This window comes from Lasiodiplodia theobromae, assembly GCF_012971845.1.
Source record: "Lasiodiplodia theobromae strain AM2As chromosome Unknown scaffold_49, whole genome shotgun sequence".
NCBI classification, from domain to species: domain Eukaryota; kingdom Fungi; phylum Ascomycota; class Dothideomycetes; order Botryosphaeriales; family Botryosphaeriaceae; genus Lasiodiplodia; species Lasiodiplodia theobromae.
This window is the reverse complement of record NW_023336529.1, coordinates 142,899-160,302: the sequence shown is the minus strand read 5'-3', so window position 1 is coordinate 160,302 and position 17,404 is coordinate 142,899. Positions and strand designations below refer to the sequence as shown.

Below are 17,404 nucleotides of genomic sequence, written 5' to 3'. Positions count from 1 at the left end.
GTTGAAAACAATGAAAATAAGCTAAATAAAAGTTTTTTGACGTGACCCAACCTTTTTTTGATTTTATTTCATTCCATCAATGACTCTCTCCAGACTTTCCCGTCAAGCGATCGGTTTCATTCTCTTCCCCCTCACTCTCCTCATCTGTATCCAACACAGCCATCTCCGGGCTTTCCGGCTGCTGCCTCCTCTCCTGAATCTCACTGAACCCCGGCGTACCCGGATCGCTTCCCTGATCCTGCACCCTCTTGTAGCCCTTCGACCTCCCAAAGCACTTCGCATCCAACTTCGGCGTCAACCAAAACAAGAACACAATAAAGAAACCCGCGAAGCCTAGCAACACAGGCGGCAGCACCTGCGCCGTGAGAGAGATCTTCGGCCTTCCAGGCTGCGGGGGGTAATGCCTCTTCCCGTCAAACCCAGCATTGAAGACGAACTGATCCGGATGCTGCGCCTCAACCGCCGGCGGCAGCGGCAGGATATCGCGATTCGACACATTCTGCGTGATGCACGCCAGGTCGCCGCAGAACGGACGCAGCTGCTCCGACGGCACGAAGGTGCTGACAATCGCACTGCGGCGCAGCAGCACGCCGTCGGCATCGATGGCCTCAGCGTACGACCACTGCGTGTAGTTCTCGGCGCGCAGCCGCGTCTCGAAGCCCGTCTTGTTCGCGGCGCCGACGAGGCTCCACGGGCCGGCGGGCTCGCGCGCCGCGTAGAACTTCCAGCTGGCGACGGTGGTGGCGCCGTTCCAGGAGACGTAGAAGACGGTGTCGTTGACACCGTCCTTGGAGTACGTCCACAGCGTCGGCGCGGCGCTGGGCACGCCCGTCCACGTGTGCTTGCGCGAGCGGTAGACCATGACTTCGGAGCCGTTGCGGCCGACCTGGCCGCGCAGCACGGGGGCGCCGTCCTTGGTGAACTCGGAGAAGAAGGGGACGGCGCCCCAGCCGACGAAGGCGTTGTCGTTGTCGGGCATGATGGACATGCTGCCCTGCGAGTGCGCGAGGAGCTCGCCGTCGTCGTAGACGTACTCGCCGAAGAGCTTGGCCGTTTTGGCGGCGTGGTCGAGCACGATGATGAGGCCGCGCGAGTAGGCGTTCGTGGTCGTCATGCCGTCCCACGCGTTGTCGAAGACGGTGATGACGCTGTGCGTCGCGTTGTCCGACACCCAGCGCGCGTCGTGCTGGCTGGAGAAGTTGAAGTCCTTGGCGTAGGGCTCGTTTTCCAGGCCCCGCAGCTCCCAGACGACCTTGCCCGTCTTGCCGGATATCTTGTAGAGGGTGCTGAAGTGGCGGGCTGAGATCAGGTAGTCGCCGCCCCGGCTCTTGTCGATCGAGTTCGTGTGGAAGTAGTCCCACGGCTTGTCGGGATTGCTGCCATCGCCGGCGACAAAGTTGCCGTTGAGAGGCAGCGGGCTGTTCTTGGGCGAGGTCTCTTCATGATCCAGGCTCCGCCACTCGAAGAGCAGTTCCCCAGTCTCGACGCGGACTTCTTGGAAGATGGACTCGATGATCCAGCCCATGCCAGAAGATTGGCCAAACGGCGACAAGTCGTACTGGCGTGGCGACAGGACGTTGAGAATCGCTCCTCTGCCACCATCGACCAAGTTGAACTCGTGCATGTCCGAGGCAGGCACTGATCCAGTTGCCTGGACCGTCTTGACTACGCGATACGACTCATCCAGAATGGCGCCCATGCCACGACCGAAGCCTGGGTTCGTAGTGCCTTGGAAGAAGCAGAAGAACATACACAGGTGGTCGCGGCCCTTGTACTGGCAGACATGCGGGTGGTGGACAGTCACAGGGCCGAAGTCAGCAGCGCCGGCCCATACCAGGTCCCCCGCATTGTCGTATATGTAAGGTCCACGATCTGGACCTTCTTCAGAGAGGCGCCATGGTGATACAAAGATGTAACCGTCAGACACGGCGTCGGGGTCGTACACGTCGATGTTAATGTCCGGTGGCTTGATGTCTGGGCGCTGTGTAGGTTGTTAGTTAGTTTTCGCAGTGTGGTCTGAGAGAGCGGCGCATGCATACCGAATAGAAGAAAGAGACCGGGTCTGTCTCGGCCTCGGCTGCCAATACAGCGGCGCTGCAGGCGAGAAGCGTCAGCAGCAGCGTCAGCAGCGAAGTGGTGGCTGCCATATTTTTTTGGGGCGTGCTGGTCGACTAAGTTCGCACCGCGAATATTTCAAGAAACTCGGGCGTGGCTGGCCGATACCGGGTAGAGAACCGGTGCGGAATAGATGTTGGAGCGCTGAGGCATTGTTATGGCCGAAAATTGGAGCGCTGATCGCGCGGAGCTGATGATGATTCAGTGCCCGCGCCCGCCCCTGTCAGCTCCGAGAATACCCTCCACCCCGGCGATTCCTTGCCCCGTGCGACCTCTCGCCCGATGCGCATGCACATCTACACGTAGCATTTGCCGCCTGAGGCGACACGCCCTCGAACCACAGAAATTTTCGTTTCGCTTCTGTTCATGCACGGCGGGATCTTCCGGCTGCAAGAGCGAGTCGCGGCCGCCATCGAACCCGTCCTGCTGTCCCTCGTCCGCCACGCGTGACCGAATTCGCCAGCGCGCCCTCAATTCTGGAATTCGTCCGCTGCGTCGCTACCGCGGTGTCGGGCCTTCAAACTCTGCAACTCCCTTATTTAGCCATCACCAACCACTGCCTCCCGCCCAGAGCAGTGCCGTCGATCGCTCGTCCATCTTATCAGTTCCATCTACCATGGCCTTCAAGAACCCCTTCGCAAAGAGATCCGAGCCGGACGAGCTGGTGCCCGAACCCGAGGCCCAGCGTACCGCCAACTCGGACACCATCGAGCCCAAGTTTGAGGCCAGCGAGACTGCTCACGCCGTGCCTTCTGACCACGACAGCGAGAAAGATGAGGGCCACCAGTTCCACGGTGTTGCCGAGATGGAGGCCATCACCTCTCACTGGGACAAGAAGAGCATGTACATTGCCTATGCTTTGTGAGTTGGCCCCCAAACAGCACCGCGGGTGCACCAGCTGATTGCCGAAAAAAGCATCTATCTCAACCATTGGGCCATGTCGATGCTGTCCATGACATACATCAACCTGACGCCCTACGTGACGAGTGCGTTCGGCAAGCACGGTCTGCTCACGGCGACGACGGTCGTGTCGTCCATCGTGGGCGGTGTCATCCGTCTGCCCATCGCCAAGGTCATCGACATCTGGGGCCGCGTCGAAGGATTCCTGCTGATGGTGCTGATCATGACCATCGGCCTCATCATGATGGCCGTCTGTGACAACGTGCAGACGTACGCCGCCGCCGCCGTCTTCTACAAGATCGGCTACACGGGCATTGGCTACGTTATCGATGTTTTCGTTGCCGACACGTCCAGCCTGCGCAACCGTGGCCTGATCATGGCCGTCAACTCCACCCCGTACCTGGCCACCGCCTTTGCCGGCCCTGCCGCGGCCGAGAAGTTCTACTACGGTGCCGGATGGAGGTGGGGATTCGGTTGCTTTTCCATCGTCATCCCCGCCATCTGTCTCCCCATGGCAGGCCTCTTCATGTACATCCGCAAGCAGGCTCGTCTGAACGGATTTGCCCCGAGGAAGGCTTCTGGCCGCACTCTCTGGGAGTCGACCAAGCACTACTTTGTCGAATTCGATGGTATGAAAGGAGCCTGAATTTAGCCTGGGGAAAAAATGAGCTAACGCAACATCAGTCATTGGCATGCTGCTCGTCACCGGGGGCTTTTCTCTCATCCTTCTCCCGCTGACCATCGCCACTTACCAGGAGAGGAAGTGGGAGTCGGCGTCCATCATCGCCATGATCGTCGTCGGTGGCGTCCTCGTCATTGCTTTCGCCGTTTGGGAGAAGTGGTTCTCTCCCGTCTCGTTCGTTCCCTTCGAGGTTCTGGTCGACCGCACCGTTCTCCCCGCCTGCCTCGTCTCCAGCTGTCTCTTCGTCGCTTCTGCGTACGTCTCCCTGTTCCACTTTCGCAATTTTGGCTGAAACTAACCTTCTCCCACACAGCTGCTGGAGCTCGTACTTCTCCTCCTTCCTGCAGGTGGCCTTGTACCAGACCATCTCCCAGGCCGGCTACGTCGGCAGCATCTACAGTCTGGGCTCCTGCGTCTGGGCCTTCGTCACCGGATCGTAAGTCCCTCATCATCCTCTCCCTCAGAACCACAACTAACGACTTCTTCCACCAGCGCCATCCGCTACACCAACCACTTCAAGTGGCTCGCCATGGTCGCCGCGCCCCTCGTCGTCTGCGCCTCGGGCCTCTTCATCAAGTACCGCCAGCCCGGCGAATCCGTGCAATCCATCATCGGCGTGCAAATCTTCATGACCATCGGCGCGGCCACGCTCGTCGTGACGGAGCAAATGGCCGTCATGACGGCCGCCAAGCACGCCAACGTCGCCGTGTGCATCGCCCTCCTGTCCCTCTTCACCAGCATCGGATCCGGTATCGGGTCGGGCGTGTCCGGAGCGCTGTGGACCAACATCTTCCCGAACAAGCTGGCGGAGGCGCTGCCCGACGCGAGCGCCAAGACCATCGCCCAGATCTACGGCTCGCTCGTGGTCCAGCGCAAGTACGCAAAGGGCACGGCGATGCGCGACGGCATCAACTGGGCGTATGGTGTCGCGATGAAGTACCAGAGCATCGCCGCCATGGCGATTCTGATCCTCACGATTCCGCTCGTCATGTGCTGGAAGGACTACAATGTCAAGGAGACGCGCAGGAACAAGGGTCGCGTGCTCTAGATGTGGTGTGTTCTACAAAATACTGTTGTTGTTGCATATATCCCCGGGGGCGGCGGTTGGCTGGGTTGTTTGGTTGGGTTGGGTTGATTGATTGATTGGGCTTTTTATTTCTCTGCAGATTAGATTGATTGGTAGATACATAGGGCTGTTGCTGGATTTGGTAATTGGAGCTTGGCTTTGTTTGGTGGCGAAACTTACGAGTGCAAAACAATTCAGTGAATAGCAGCATGAACAAAGCGACACCAAATCTCAGGGCAATGCTCGTCGTCGAATGCCAAATTTAGCATCGCCAGATCGAGTAGCGGTTGGTCATAGATCCACCGCGCCGCATCGTGTTCAGCCAACGCGGCGTCACCGAAATACCGTGCTTGTGTCCCAGCAAGCGAAAAGAAACGCATCTCCGGATAGCGGGACTTAGACAGGGAGTACGCGGCAGCCAAGAAGGCACAGCGGCAAGTCATCGCCGTGCCGAGCTTGCGGGCCACTCCGGGAGCGGTGCAAGGGAGGAAACCGAGGGAGTGGGAAGCGGCACTGCAATAGCAAAGAAAAGGACCGGCGGGCGAAAAGAGGCCGATGTAGAAATCATCGGGCGCATGCATGCCGATCGCCGTAGGTCGTTAAAAATTATCTGATCCGTCAATGGTGGCTTGGCGAGCCGAGCCGGGGGGCGCTGCCGGGGGAGATGATTGGGCCGTGCGGGCTGGACCGGGGGCGCGAAGGATCCCATGGCATTTTTCATGCGGGGCGCATATGCATGGTGGAGTTGGTGGAAGGGCACCGCTCGGCCAATCTAATCAGATTTTGACCCTGGCAGGCATCATGCCCCGGGGCGTCATGGTTACCTCTCGGTCTTGCGATCTCGGGCGTGGGATGGGGCCCGGTTGACTTTTTACCCGCATTGCTACGGTTTGTTATCGATTGGAGCAAAAACACCAACTCGGTGCTTTTTCGAGCTTCCCATCTCTCTACTCCCCGTTGAGCGAGCAATACGCCTTGGCGGTAAACAGCAGCGCGCCATGGCAGGTTCTACGGCAAGCTCTCCCCACCACAGCTCTCAATCTGAACATTTCGCTGACCATGTAGCTCCCACAGCCCAGGCAGTCGGTCGCCAGGCGGCTGGCCTCCAAGGTCGTCAATCCCGCCTTCTTCTCGCTGCTGCTGGACGCGCACCCCGAGCCACTGGACGTGGCGCTGCTGGTCGTCGGCAGCCTCGTGGCTGTGGCGGCGGGCATGCCGTTCCCGCTGCTGTGCATCTACTTCGGCAAGCTGGTCGACGACCTGAATTCCTCGGCGTGCATCGACGAGCCGCCGGCGAACCTGGAGGAGATGGTGCGGCGCAAGGTCATCATCGTGGCGCTGTTCGCCGTCGCCAACTTCGCCACCATCTACGTCTACATGGGGTGCTGGACGCTGTTCGGCGAGCGCGTGGTGCGGCGGTTGCGCACGCGCTACCTGCGCGCCCTGCTGCGGCAAGAAGCGGCGTATTTCGACACCATGCCCGCCGGCGAGGTTGCGGCGCGGCTGGACGGCGATTTGCATACGATCCAGCAGGGCGTCTCGGAGAAGGTGGGAATCTACGTCGCGAGCGTGTCCAACTTCATCACGGCGTACATCGTCGCGTTCGTGGTGGATTCCCGGCTCGCCGTCATCCTGTTCGCGCTCGTGCCGGCGTACTACGCCATGGTGCACATTGGAAAGTACTTTTCCCAAAAGTACTCCAAGACGGTCGATGCGGCCGTGGCCGAGGCCAGCTCCATCGCGGCCGAGAGCTTGTCCAATATCCAGGTGGTGCAGGCCTTCCGGCTGGAGTCGCGGCTCGAAACCATCTTCGCCGACCACCTCCTCAAGGCCCAGCCCGCCGCCGTGCGCCGCTTCATCGCCGCCGCCATCCAGCTCGGCTTCCTCTTCTTCGTCGCGCACACGGCGAACTCGGTTTCGGTGTGGCTGGGCAGCGGGCAGATCGCCGACTCTGTCGTCAACGACACGGGCTTCACCTTCGGCCGCGTCTACACCTGCCTGCTGGTCCTGATCAACGGTAAGCACTCTGCCAAATCCTAGTTCCCAGATGGCAACTAATAAATCTCCCCAGCCTCCTTCATGCTCACCCAAGTCTCCCCCTTCCTCAACATCTTCTCCTCAGCCGCCACCGCATCCACCAAACTCCTCGAAACCATCGACCGCGCCAGCCACATCGACGGCACGTCCGACTACCACGGCGAGATCCCGTCGGCCCCCTTCCGCGGCGCCATCGACTTCTCCTCCGTAACCTTCACCTACCCCTCGCGGCCCGCCGCAAAGGTCCTCGACTCGCTCACCCTCTCCATCGCGGCCAACCAAACCACCGCCATCGTCGGCTCCAGCGGCAGCGGCAAATCGACGCTCGCCTCGCTCATCCCGCGCATCTACGACGTCGACAGCGGCACCATCACGCTCGACGACGCGCCGCTCAGCTCGCTCAACGCGCGCTGGCTCCGCTCGCACGTCGCCATCGTCGAGCAGAACCCCTCGCTCTTCGACGTCTCCATCGTCGAGAACATCGCCTTCGGCCTCGTCGGCTCCGCGCGCCCCGGGCATTCGCTGCTGCAGGAATGCGTGGCCGACGGCGGGCTGGGGCTGGTCGCCGACGCCGTCCGCAAGCAGGGCACCTCGCTCGAGCTAGCGGCCAGCGGGTCGGCCACCGCGAAAACAGTCGTACGACTAGTCCTCGACGCAGCACGGCGCGCGGGGGTGCTCGACTTCGCGGGCACGCTCGAGCACGGCATGGCGACGGCGGTGGGTCCCGGCGGGTCGCGGCTGAGCGGCGGGCAGAAGCAGCGCGTGGCCATCGCGCGTGCGTTGGTCAGAGATGCTCCGCTCCTCATCCTCGACGAGGCGACGTCGGCGCTGGACTCGGCGTCGGAGAAGGCGATCCAGGCGGCGCTGGAGGAGGTGTGCCGGGGCCGCACCATCATCATGATCGCGCACCGGCTGGCGACGGTCAAGAACGCGGACAAGATCATCGCCATGGCCAAGGGCAAGGTCGTCGAGGAAGGGACGTACGACGAGCTGCTGGCCAAGGGCGGCTTGTTCGCCGGGCTGGTAAGGGCGCAGGATTTGGAGGCGCAGGAGGACCGCGATGCTGCTCAGCCGTTGATCGATGCCGGAGAGGCGTCGTCCGCGTCGGCGGCGGCGGCGATGGCGGGCCCGGAGAAGGACATGACGGACGTCGATATCGACTCTGACGGCGACGACGATGAAGACCTCCCGCTGCTCGAGTCGCAGGAGGAGAAGCAGAACAACTCCAAGTCTCCCCAACAGACATCATCCGACAAAGCCCCCTCCTTCCTCACCACCTTCGTCGAAGTGGTCAGCATGGCGCGTCCCTGGCGCACCTACGTGCTGACCGGTATCCTCGCCGCCACCATCGTCGGGTGCTCGCACTCAGGCGAAGCGCTGATCTTCGGCAACATGATCGGACACCTCACGCCCTGCCGCGGCGAAGCCGCCGTGCGGTGGGCGGGCGTCTTCTTCTCACGCCTATTCTTCCTGCTGGCCATCGCCAACTTCAGCGCCAACGTCATCAGGGGGACATCCTTCGGCTACGTCGCGGAAAAGGTCCTCTTCAAAACCCGCATCTTAACCCTGCGCTCCCTCCTCCACCATGACGTCTCCTGGCACGAGTCGGCCGGCCGCACGCCCGACAACCTGCTGGCCCAACTCACCACCGACACCAACAGCCTGAGCGGCATGACGGGGTCCGTCCTCGGCATCGCGTACAGCATCGTCGTCTCCCTCGGTCTAGGCATCGTCCTCGCGCACATCGTCGCCTGGAAAATCGCCATCGTCCTCCTCGCCACGGTCCCCGTCCTCCTCGCGGCAGGCTTCATGCGGCTGCGCGCTTTGGCGCAATTCCACGAAAAGCACGCCAAAGCCTTCAACCAGTCCGTCGCCGTCGCCAAAGAAGCCGTCGACCGCATCCAAACCGTCGCCGCCTTCGCTTTGGAAGACCTCTCCCTGCGCGTCTACGGCCGCGCCCTGCGCGCCCCCTACGCCGCGACGCTGCGCGGCATCGTCACCAGCAACTTCTGGCTGGCGCTGTCGTTCAGCGTCACCAACCTCATCTACGCCCTGGCCTACTGGTGGGGCGCCAAGCAGACGGCCAACGGCAACTACACGCAGACGCAGTTCTTCGTCGTGCTGCCGGCCCTGCTGTTCAGCGCCCAGAGCTGCGGCCAGTTCTTCTCGCTGGCGCCGGATATCTCGCGGGCCGCCGTCGCGGCGCGGAGGATCCTGGGCTTGATCGACGATATGCCGCCGGCGGCGCCGTCGGCGGAGGTGCTGGATGTGCGGCACCAGAACAATCACAGTGCCGCCGACCAGGACGACGACGACGACGACGACTCAGCCGTCGGCATGATGCCGATGAAGGAGCTGGGCGGCGGGAACCGGCCACTCAACGCCGGGCTGGGCGTCAGCGTATCCTTCGAGGACGTCCGCTTCGCCTACCCGTCGCGGCCGAACGTACCAGTCCTCAAGGGCCTGGACATAAGCGTGTCGCCGAACCAGTTCGTCGCGCTGACGGGACCGTCCGGCTCGGGCAAGAGCACGGCCTTTGCGCTGCTGGAGCGCTTCTACCGGCCGACGTCGGGCTCGGTGAAGCTGGACGGCAAGGACGTGGCGAGCGGGACGGATGCGTCGTTTAGAGATGACATCGCGCTCGTCCCGCAGGCGAGCGTGCTGTTCGACGGGTCGGTGGCGTTCAACATCGGGCTGGGTGCGCCCGTGGGCGTGCGCGTGTCGAGGGCGGATATAGAGGCCGCGTGTATGGCTGCTAATATCCACGACACGATTATGAGTTTGCCGGAAGGATACAACACGCGCTGCGGCAGGAATGGGAGCCAGTTTAGCGGTGGGCAGCTGCAACGTACGTTTTTTTCCATCCTTCCCATTCCCCCCCTCCATCCCCTCTCCCCCCTTACCTCCCACTAACACCGCAAAAACAACAGGCCTCAGCATCGCCCGCGCCCTCCTCCGCAAGCCTCGACTGCTGCTCCTCGACGAACCCACGTCGGCCCTCGACGCCGAGAGCGAGCGCATCTGGCAGACGACGCTCAACCGCATCAGCCGCGACATGACCGTCATGGTCATCGCCCACCGCCTGGCCACCATCCGCAAGGCCGACAAGATCTTCCTCATCGACGGCGGCCGCTGCGTCGACTCGGGCTCGCACGACGAGCTGCTGGTGCGCAACGAGGCCTACAAGTCGAGCGTCGTGCACCAGACGCTGCAGTAATATGGAAATGATGGGGAGTCATGCGGAGAGATGGATGATGATGAACCTTTTGTAAAAACACACTTGCATGTTTGCTGATGACGGGTAAAAAGTTGATTGCATTTTTTTTTAGACAGCATGGCATGTTCATGTAACAATTCAATACCTTTTGATGAAGCATCTCGCCCGTTGGTGAAACCCGGCGCTGAACGAAACTGTAGACTGCCGACCGTTAGTTGACTCTGCTCATGTGACTATTCTGTCTCTCGACTCTCAACACGAGGACGCTATACGCAGTGGATTAGCCATGACTCAGCATTGCCGGGGAAAATAGGACGCATCCACCAAACACGAGTTTGAGAAAACCGCCGGCCACTTGCATCACCGAATAGCCGACCACTCGGCCGACAATGTCTCAAAACACAATAAGGCCTTCCATACAGACAAGCACCGACGGAAAATTCCCCAGCGACAAGCGGGCGCCGAAGGGAGCCGGTAATTGCCCAAAAGTCCAAGCCGGAAGACCTCCGCAATTGGCTGTACGGACGTACAATAGGAATAACGAAAAAAGGTGGCGAGAGAAGATGTGGACCAATCCGCCGAGATGGAGAGGAAGAATGCATGACATGATGAGAAGGCGGAGTTGCCGACAACGGGCATGGTAGGTGGGGGCCAAGACTCCGCGGTAAAAGGCGTGCTGTCTTATCAGATGACAGGGAAATCTAGACTGATTGATTGATGATCCGAGGGGCGAGGGTGGGTGCTGCTGACCAGTGCCTGACGGAGCGATTATCTCGAGGGAGCGATTAGGCTTGCAGGGGGCGGAGTCGAAGACTTCGCTGCCCTGGTCGGCATCTCCCCCGGCAACGTTACGATGGGCAATGAAGCTCGGTTGCTGCCCCTGCCACCAAGCCGAAGATGCCAGTGACTGAAACCCGCGCCGCGAAACTATCTACCGCGCCGAGTAGTCCAGCATGCGGTCAGTGAGGACCCTTCGGCAGTGTGAAATTCTGAAAGCGATATCGCTCCCGCCCGGGTTGCCTGTAGATCGGCCCATTTTGAGAGTCGTTGGACTTTGCCGTCGACGGCAGGCACGCAGCGGCATATATCAAGCGCCGGCACTACTCAAAGGTGGTGACTCGCCATCTCTTGGGGATTTCGGAATAACTCTCGTCGTCTTCATCCAACTCACCTTTCCGTCCGTTCCAACCGCCCCAAGATGAACGGCGAGATGAACGGCGTGATGCCCAACGGCCGAAGCAGTGTCGTCGAAGATGACACGGGCTTCATTCCGTTTCAGCCGGCGGTGCCGATGGAGGATGTCGAGGAGCACGCCCACTTCCTCGTGCTGGCCTGGGCGTTGTTGTTGTACCGCAGTTCGACAGAAAGCGCCTTCACTTCGGGATTCTACGATATTGTCAGCGAGGAGCGCACAGCAACGACGTCAACATCAGGCTTCACAGCAGACATTGTCTCGCGGACCATCGAGCCGGTGTCGAAAGCGCTGGGCCGTGTTCGCGACCAAAGCGTCATCAAGCCGAGGGAGGGGTGCGATGGCCCAACAACCATGTTCTTCACCAACGCCGGTTCCCAGGGACAAGACTCAGACGTATGTGATCAGCGACAGCACTATTGCAAGCACCGAAGCTGACTTTAATTGTGCAGTTGAGCATCCACATGGAGGCGCGCGTGTCGGAGGGGCAGCTGTGGGTGCGGCACAGCCAACGGCCGCCGATCGCACGGCGCATGGCCATGCTACAGGTCGACGCGTACATGGATATCCTCAACTCGGTGCTCGTCGACCAGGAGCAGATGTGCGCGCAGGCGATGCGGCTACGCGAAAGCGAGCTGGCGCAGCTGTGGCAGTGGAACACGCCACTGGCGCCGCGCATCGACACCTGCATGCACGACCTCTTCGTCGAACAGGCGCGGAAACAGCCCGACAACCCAGCCGTGGTGTCGTGGGACGGTCAACTAACGTACGGTGAGCTGGACGCGCTCTCGACGCGACTCGCCGGCCGGCTGGCGGCGCTTGGGGCCGGCGTCGGCACAATCATCCCACTTTGCTTCGAAAAGTCCGTGTGGATGTCGGTCGCGCTGATTGGCGTGATGAAATCAGGAAGCGCGTTCAGTCTTACTGATCCCAGCCAGCCTGAGGCGCGGTTACGAGTGATCGCAGAAGAGGTGGGAGCGCGCGTGGTCATTACTTCGGAGAGCAAGGCCGATTTGGGCGCGCGGGTCGCACCAGAGGGCGCAACAGTGTTGACGGTGGGGCCCCGGATGCTGAAGGAGAAAGAGGAGGAGTCCAGCTGGGAGCCTGTGGCGGTGCCGTCGTCGGCAACGCTGTACGTCATCTTCACGTCGGGCTCGACGGGTAAACCGAAGGGAATCGAAATCTCGCACGCCAACTACTCGTCCGGCGCGGTGCCGCGAGGCGACATCGTCGGATACAGGCCACACTCGCGCGTGCTGGACTTCGCATCGTACGCCTTCGACGTCAGCATCGACTGCATGCTGTGCACGCTGTCGACGGGAGGTGTCATCTGCGTGCCGTCGGAAGAGCAGAGGATGAACGATCTCGGAGGCGCCATTGAGACCATGGACGCCAACATGGCGCACATGACGCCGTCGGTAGCGCGAGTGCTCGACCCGGAGGTGATGGACCGGCTGGAGGTGCTCGGACTGGGCGGCGAGGCCGTGTCGGCACGCGATGCGGCATCGTGGAGCCAGCGCACGCGGCCCGTCATCTGCTACGGCCCGTCCGAGTGCACCGTGGCTTGCACCGTCAACGGCGACGTGGCGCCCGGCAGGACTAGCATCGGCAAAGGCTGTGGCGGCGCCACCTGGATCTGTGACCCCGAGGACCACGGCCGGCTCGTGCCGGTGGGTGCCGTGGGCGAGCTGCTCGTCGAGGGCCCGCTCGTCGGCAAGGGCTACCTGAACCAGCCCGACAAGACGGCCGAGGTGTTCATCGAGGACCCGCCGTGGTTGGTGGCAGGCGGCCGGCGCGGACGGCTGTACAAGACGGGCGACTTGGTGCGCTACGACGGCGACGGCTCGGGCAACATCGTCTTCGTGGGACGCAAGGACGCGCAGGTGAAGCTCCGGGGCCAGCGTGTTGAGTTGGGCGAGGTCGAGTTCCATGTGTGCAAGCACATGCCGGCAGGTACCAACGTGGCGGCTGAGGTGGTGAGGCCGTCAGGCGGCGAGCCCAGTCTGGTTTGCTTCGTCGCGACCAACAGCAGCAACCCAGACTCGTTTCCGCCGGCGCTGGCGAAGGCCATTTCCGGGCTGGACGAGGCGCTGGCGCGCGACCTCCCCATCTACATGCTGCCGTCAGCATACATCCCGATAGAGCGGCTGCCGACGCTGGTGTCGTTGAAGGTGGACCGCAAGCGGCTGCGCGAGCTGGGAGCGGCATTGACGCGGCCGCAGCTGGCCAAATTGCGGGCGGCGGCGACGGAGCAGCGCGAACCGACGACGCCCACCGAGTGCTGTCTACACCGGCTGTGGACGGACCTGTTCGGCGAGGATGCGCAGGTGGGCGTGATGAGCAACTTCTTCGCGCTGGGAGGCGATTCGCTGGCGGCCATGAGGCTGGTGGCGGCGGCGCGCAAAGAGGGCCTGGCGCTGGGCGTGGCTGATGTTTTCGCGCGCCCGCGGCTGCAGGACATGGCCCGCGTCGTCGGCTGCCTCAGGCCTGACGCCCAGGTGCCGCCCTTCTCGCTGCTTCCCAAGGGCTGCGATGCCGAAGACGCCCGCGCCCACGCCGCCGACCGCTGCAGCATTCTGCGCACCCGCATCGAAGATGTCTATCCCTGTACCCCGCTGCAGGAGGGCCTCATGGCGCTGTCGGCCAAGGTGCAGTCGGCCTACGTCGCCCAGCGCGTGGTGCAGCTGCCCGACCTGCCCACGGCCTATCGCCTGCGCGACGCCTTCAACGAAGCTGCTCAAGAATGCCACATTCTCCGCACCCGCATCATCCAGCTTCCAGGCCACGGCCTGATGCAGGTCGTCGTTCGCGGTGACTTGCCGTGGACCAGCACCAGCGGCAGCGTTGAGAGCTACCTCGACCAGGACCGCGCCGATGAGATGGGCCTGGGAACGCCCCTCGTCCGGCTCGCAATGGTTGCCGACTACACGTCTGGCAGCGTCGACGTGGTGCTGACCATCCACCACGCTCTCTATGACGGCTGGTCCATGCCGCTGGTCATCGACCGCGTCAACAGAGCCTACCGCCGCCTCGAAACCAACCGCGCTGCGCCCTTCCGCCAGTTTATCCACCACCTGGATGCTATGGACCGTGAGACCTCACGCAAGTACTGGGAGCAGCAACTTACCGGTGCCGGCGGCCCGCAGTTCCCGGCTCTGCCATTCCAAGGATACCAGACTTCAGCCGACGCCCTGCTGGAGCGCTACATCACCCTTCCCCAGAAGCGTGCGACCAACACGACCCTTGCCACGGCCATCCGCGGCGCCTGGGCTCTGGTGGCCGCCCAGTACACGACCGACGACGTCGTCTTCGGCGAGACGCTGACGGGCCGCAACGCCAACATCACGGGCGTCGAGGAGATCGAGGGCCCCATGATCACCACCGTCCCGCTGCGCGTGCACGTCGACGGCAGGGCCCCGGCATCGGTCTACCTTCAGACCATCCACCGCGACACGGTCGAGCGTATCCCGCACGAGCACTTTGGCCTGCAGCACATCCGCCGCCTCCACCGCGACGCCCGCGAAGCCTGCGAGCTGCGGACCGGCCTGATCATGCACCCGACGGCCGAGCCCGAGCCCGCTGACCAGCCGCCCCGCGAGGATGAGCCGGCCCTGGGCTTCATGCCCGCCAACGACGTCGAGGCTGCTCGCGAGGCCCTCAAGTTCAACTCGTACGCCCTCATGCTGGTGTGCTCGCTGGACCCCAACGGCTTCCTGGTCATGGCCAGTTTCGACCAGAAGACGCTCAGCGTGGCCCGCGCCGAGAAGGCCCTGGAGCAGCTCGAGCAGGCCGTCCAGAGGCTGTGCGAGGACGGCGACGTGCTTGTTGGAGACATCGACTGCGTCGCTGCGCCAGGTACTTACTGCACCGAGCAGCCCAAGAGCACGCCCGCACCGAAGTTTGAGCAGCAGCCGCGCCGTGACTCGGGCGCCGTGCCTGCCCAGCCTACCACTGAGAAGCAGCTGAAGCTCCGCAGTCTCTGGAGCCGCGCCCTCGGCATCCCGGAGACCGAAATCGACACCGAAGCCAACTTCTTCGATCTCGGCGGCGACTCGATTGCCGCCATGAAGCTGGTGTCGGAAGCCCGCCTGGAAGGCCTTCGCGTGACTGTGGCCGACATCTTCAAGACCAGGCAGTTCCTCGATCTGGCCGACGTCGTCCAGGAACTTCCTGATGAGGGCCGCTCTCTTTCAATCTCCCCCAAACCGTATACCCCCTTCTCCCTGCTGGACGCGCCCCTCAACGCAATCAAGCCGCAGATAGAGAACCCCGAATGGAACATCGTCGACGTCCTGCCTGCGCGCCCGCTCCAGGAGATTGCAGTGAAGGGCACGACGACGTTGCCGCGGTACTCGGCCCGCTACGAGCTCATGTACCTGGACGACGCCGTCGACAAGCACCACCTCTTCGCCAGCTGCCAGGAGCTAGTCGCCCGCAACGAGATCCTGCGCACCGTCTTCGTCGAGCACGACAGCCGCTGCTACGGCGCGGTACTGGAGCAGCTGCAGGCCCCCGTCGTCGAGTACCGCACCGACGCCAACCTCCCGGCCTTCGCCCAGTCGCTCTGCCACCTCGACGTGCAGACCCTCATGCCGCTCGGCTCCTCGTTCGTCAAGTTCTTCTTCATCCAGAGCGCCACCACCTCCCAAAGCTGCCTCATCCTCCGCATCTCCCACGCCCAGTACGACGAGATCTGCCTCCCCACCCTCCTCCGCCAACTCTCCGCCCTCTACGAGCACAAGCCCCTCGAGCCCACCCTCCCCTTCTCCCTCTTCACCGCCCACATCCTCCGCACCAGCATCCCCGCCAGCACCGCCTACTGGCGCGACCTGCTCCGCGGCTCCTCCATGTCGATCCTGCGCCCCGCCGCGCCCCTCACCTCGACCACCCCGGTCTTCCTCCAGCGCACCGTGGATATCTCGACCCGCGACAAATCCACCACCCTCGCCACCCTCCCCTCGGCCGCCTGGGCCCTGACGCTCGCCCGCCGCCTGGGCACCCGCGACGTCACGTTCGGCGAGGTCGCGACGGGCCGCGCCGTCGACGGCTTCCCGCACGCCGACCGCGTCGTCGGGCCGTGCTGGCAGTACATCCCGACGCGCGTCGTCTTCGAGCCCGGCTGGACGCCGAAGCACCTCCTCGACTTCGTGCAGGCGCAGCACATTGCCAGCGCGGGGCACGCGTGCATGGGCTTGACCGAGATCGTGGCGGCGTGTACGGACTGGCCGCGCGAAATGGATTGGTTTGATAGTGTGGTTCATTTGGATGTGGACCACGTCGAGGAGCTGCCCTTTACGGGCGTCAAGGCGCGGATGGAGACGGTGTACCCCCACCTCGAGCCGCTGCGCGAGTGGAAGGTGCAGGCGTTCCCGTCGGCGGATGGTGAGAGCGTGACGATGGAGATTGTGGCGAGGGAGGCGTGGGTGGAGGAGGCGCATGAGTTGCTTGATGGACTGGAGAGCGCGATTGGTGTGTTGGTGGGGAAGGGGAGCGGGGTGTTGTTTGATTAGGATGGAGTAAAAAAATTAGGGTTGTTGTTGTAGGAGTAGGGATTCCCTTTTTTTGTTTTTGTTTATACCGCGGGGATATAGGTGTTGGTGAGGAACGCGAGGTGCTGTTCCGTTTTTATTTATGTACATATAGGATCAATCACGCAATTCGAACGTTTCGTTACAACATCTCTCCAGCCCCAGCATTCTTGCCGAGTGCTTCCGTCTCGCCTAATAACGACAGCACGTCAGATGTGATGCTGGTCATTTTAGCAGTGCTGGATTTCGAGATGTCGCTGTCCATGTAGTTGTAGTATAATAGAGGCGTGCGCTTGGCATGGTTGTGCAACACCAAAAAGCCAAGTTTCTGAGGCAAAACATTTAAAATCTCCGGATAAATATACTTTGAAATTTATATGCGTGCTCAAGAAATAAATCTCCGAGCATTGATTGCATGCAGCTTCATGAATTTTCTTTTTAAGCCTTAAGAGACTAGATCGTGGCCTCCAGGATTTTGTAGCTGGGAAGACCGAATCTTCTATTGCTTTGCAGCGGAAGCATTTTTTGTTTTTACTTTTGGGCTCTATTTTGTTTCTTTTTAAAATCATAAGTTTTTTTTTGTAGCCTGGTCACATTATTGAACTCTCAATGGTCAGTATGCCAAAGCAGATCTTTTCTTGCAATGTACTGTAGTCAGCATGCCACA

The 17,404-nt window shown here is 61.8% G+C and overlaps 4 protein-coding genes across 4 annotated transcripts; 3 read left to right on the top strand and 1 right to left on the bottom strand.

Moving 5' to 3' along the window:
* Nucleotides 1-76: 76 nt before the first annotated feature.
* On the bottom strand, nt 77-2,147 carry LTHEOB_11479 (Arylsulfotransferase; the record flags this gene model as incomplete). Its single annotated transcript, XM_035508239.1, has 2 exons — nt 77-1,981; nt 2,040-2,147. The coding sequence occupies 2 exons, from the start codon at nt 2,145-2,147 to the stop codon at nt 77-79; spliced, it is 2,013 nt and encodes a 670-aa protein (XP_035366408.1).
* Nucleotides 2,148-2,731: 584 nt separating this feature from the next.
* LTHEOB_11478 (ABC multidrug transporter protein) lies at nt 2,732-4,745 on the top strand (the record flags this gene model as incomplete). Its single annotated transcript, XM_035508238.1, has 5 exons — nt 2,732-2,976; nt 3,031-3,644; nt 3,700-3,952; nt 4,011-4,133; nt 4,190-4,745. 5 exons carry the CDS (start codon nt 2,732-2,734, stop codon nt 4,743-4,745), a joined length of 1,791 nt encoding a protein of 596 aa, XP_035366407.1.
* Nucleotides 4,746-5,384: 639 nt separating this feature from the next.
* LTHEOB_11477 (ABC multidrug transporter protein) lies at nt 5,385-10,017 on the top strand (the record flags this gene model as incomplete). The annotated part of the gene is made up of 6 exons (XM_035508237.1): nt 5,385-5,438; nt 5,838-6,780; nt 6,835-7,823; nt 7,872-8,130; nt 8,170-9,648; nt 9,731-10,017. The coding sequence occupies 6 exons, from the start codon at nt 5,385-5,387 to the stop codon at nt 10,015-10,017; spliced, it is 4,011 nt and encodes a 1,336-aa protein (XP_035366406.1).
* Nucleotides 10,018-11,215: 1,198 nt separating this feature from the next.
* LTHEOB_11476 (D-alanine-poly ligase subunit 1 protein) lies at nt 11,216-16,719 on the top strand (the record flags this gene model as incomplete). The annotated part of the gene is made up of 2 exons (XM_035508236.1): nt 11,216-11,605; nt 11,662-16,719. 2 exons carry the CDS (start codon nt 11,216-11,218, stop codon nt 16,717-16,719), a joined length of 5,448 nt encoding a protein of 1,815 aa, XP_035366405.1.
* Between the last annotated feature and the right edge of the window lie 685 nt (nt 16,720-17,404).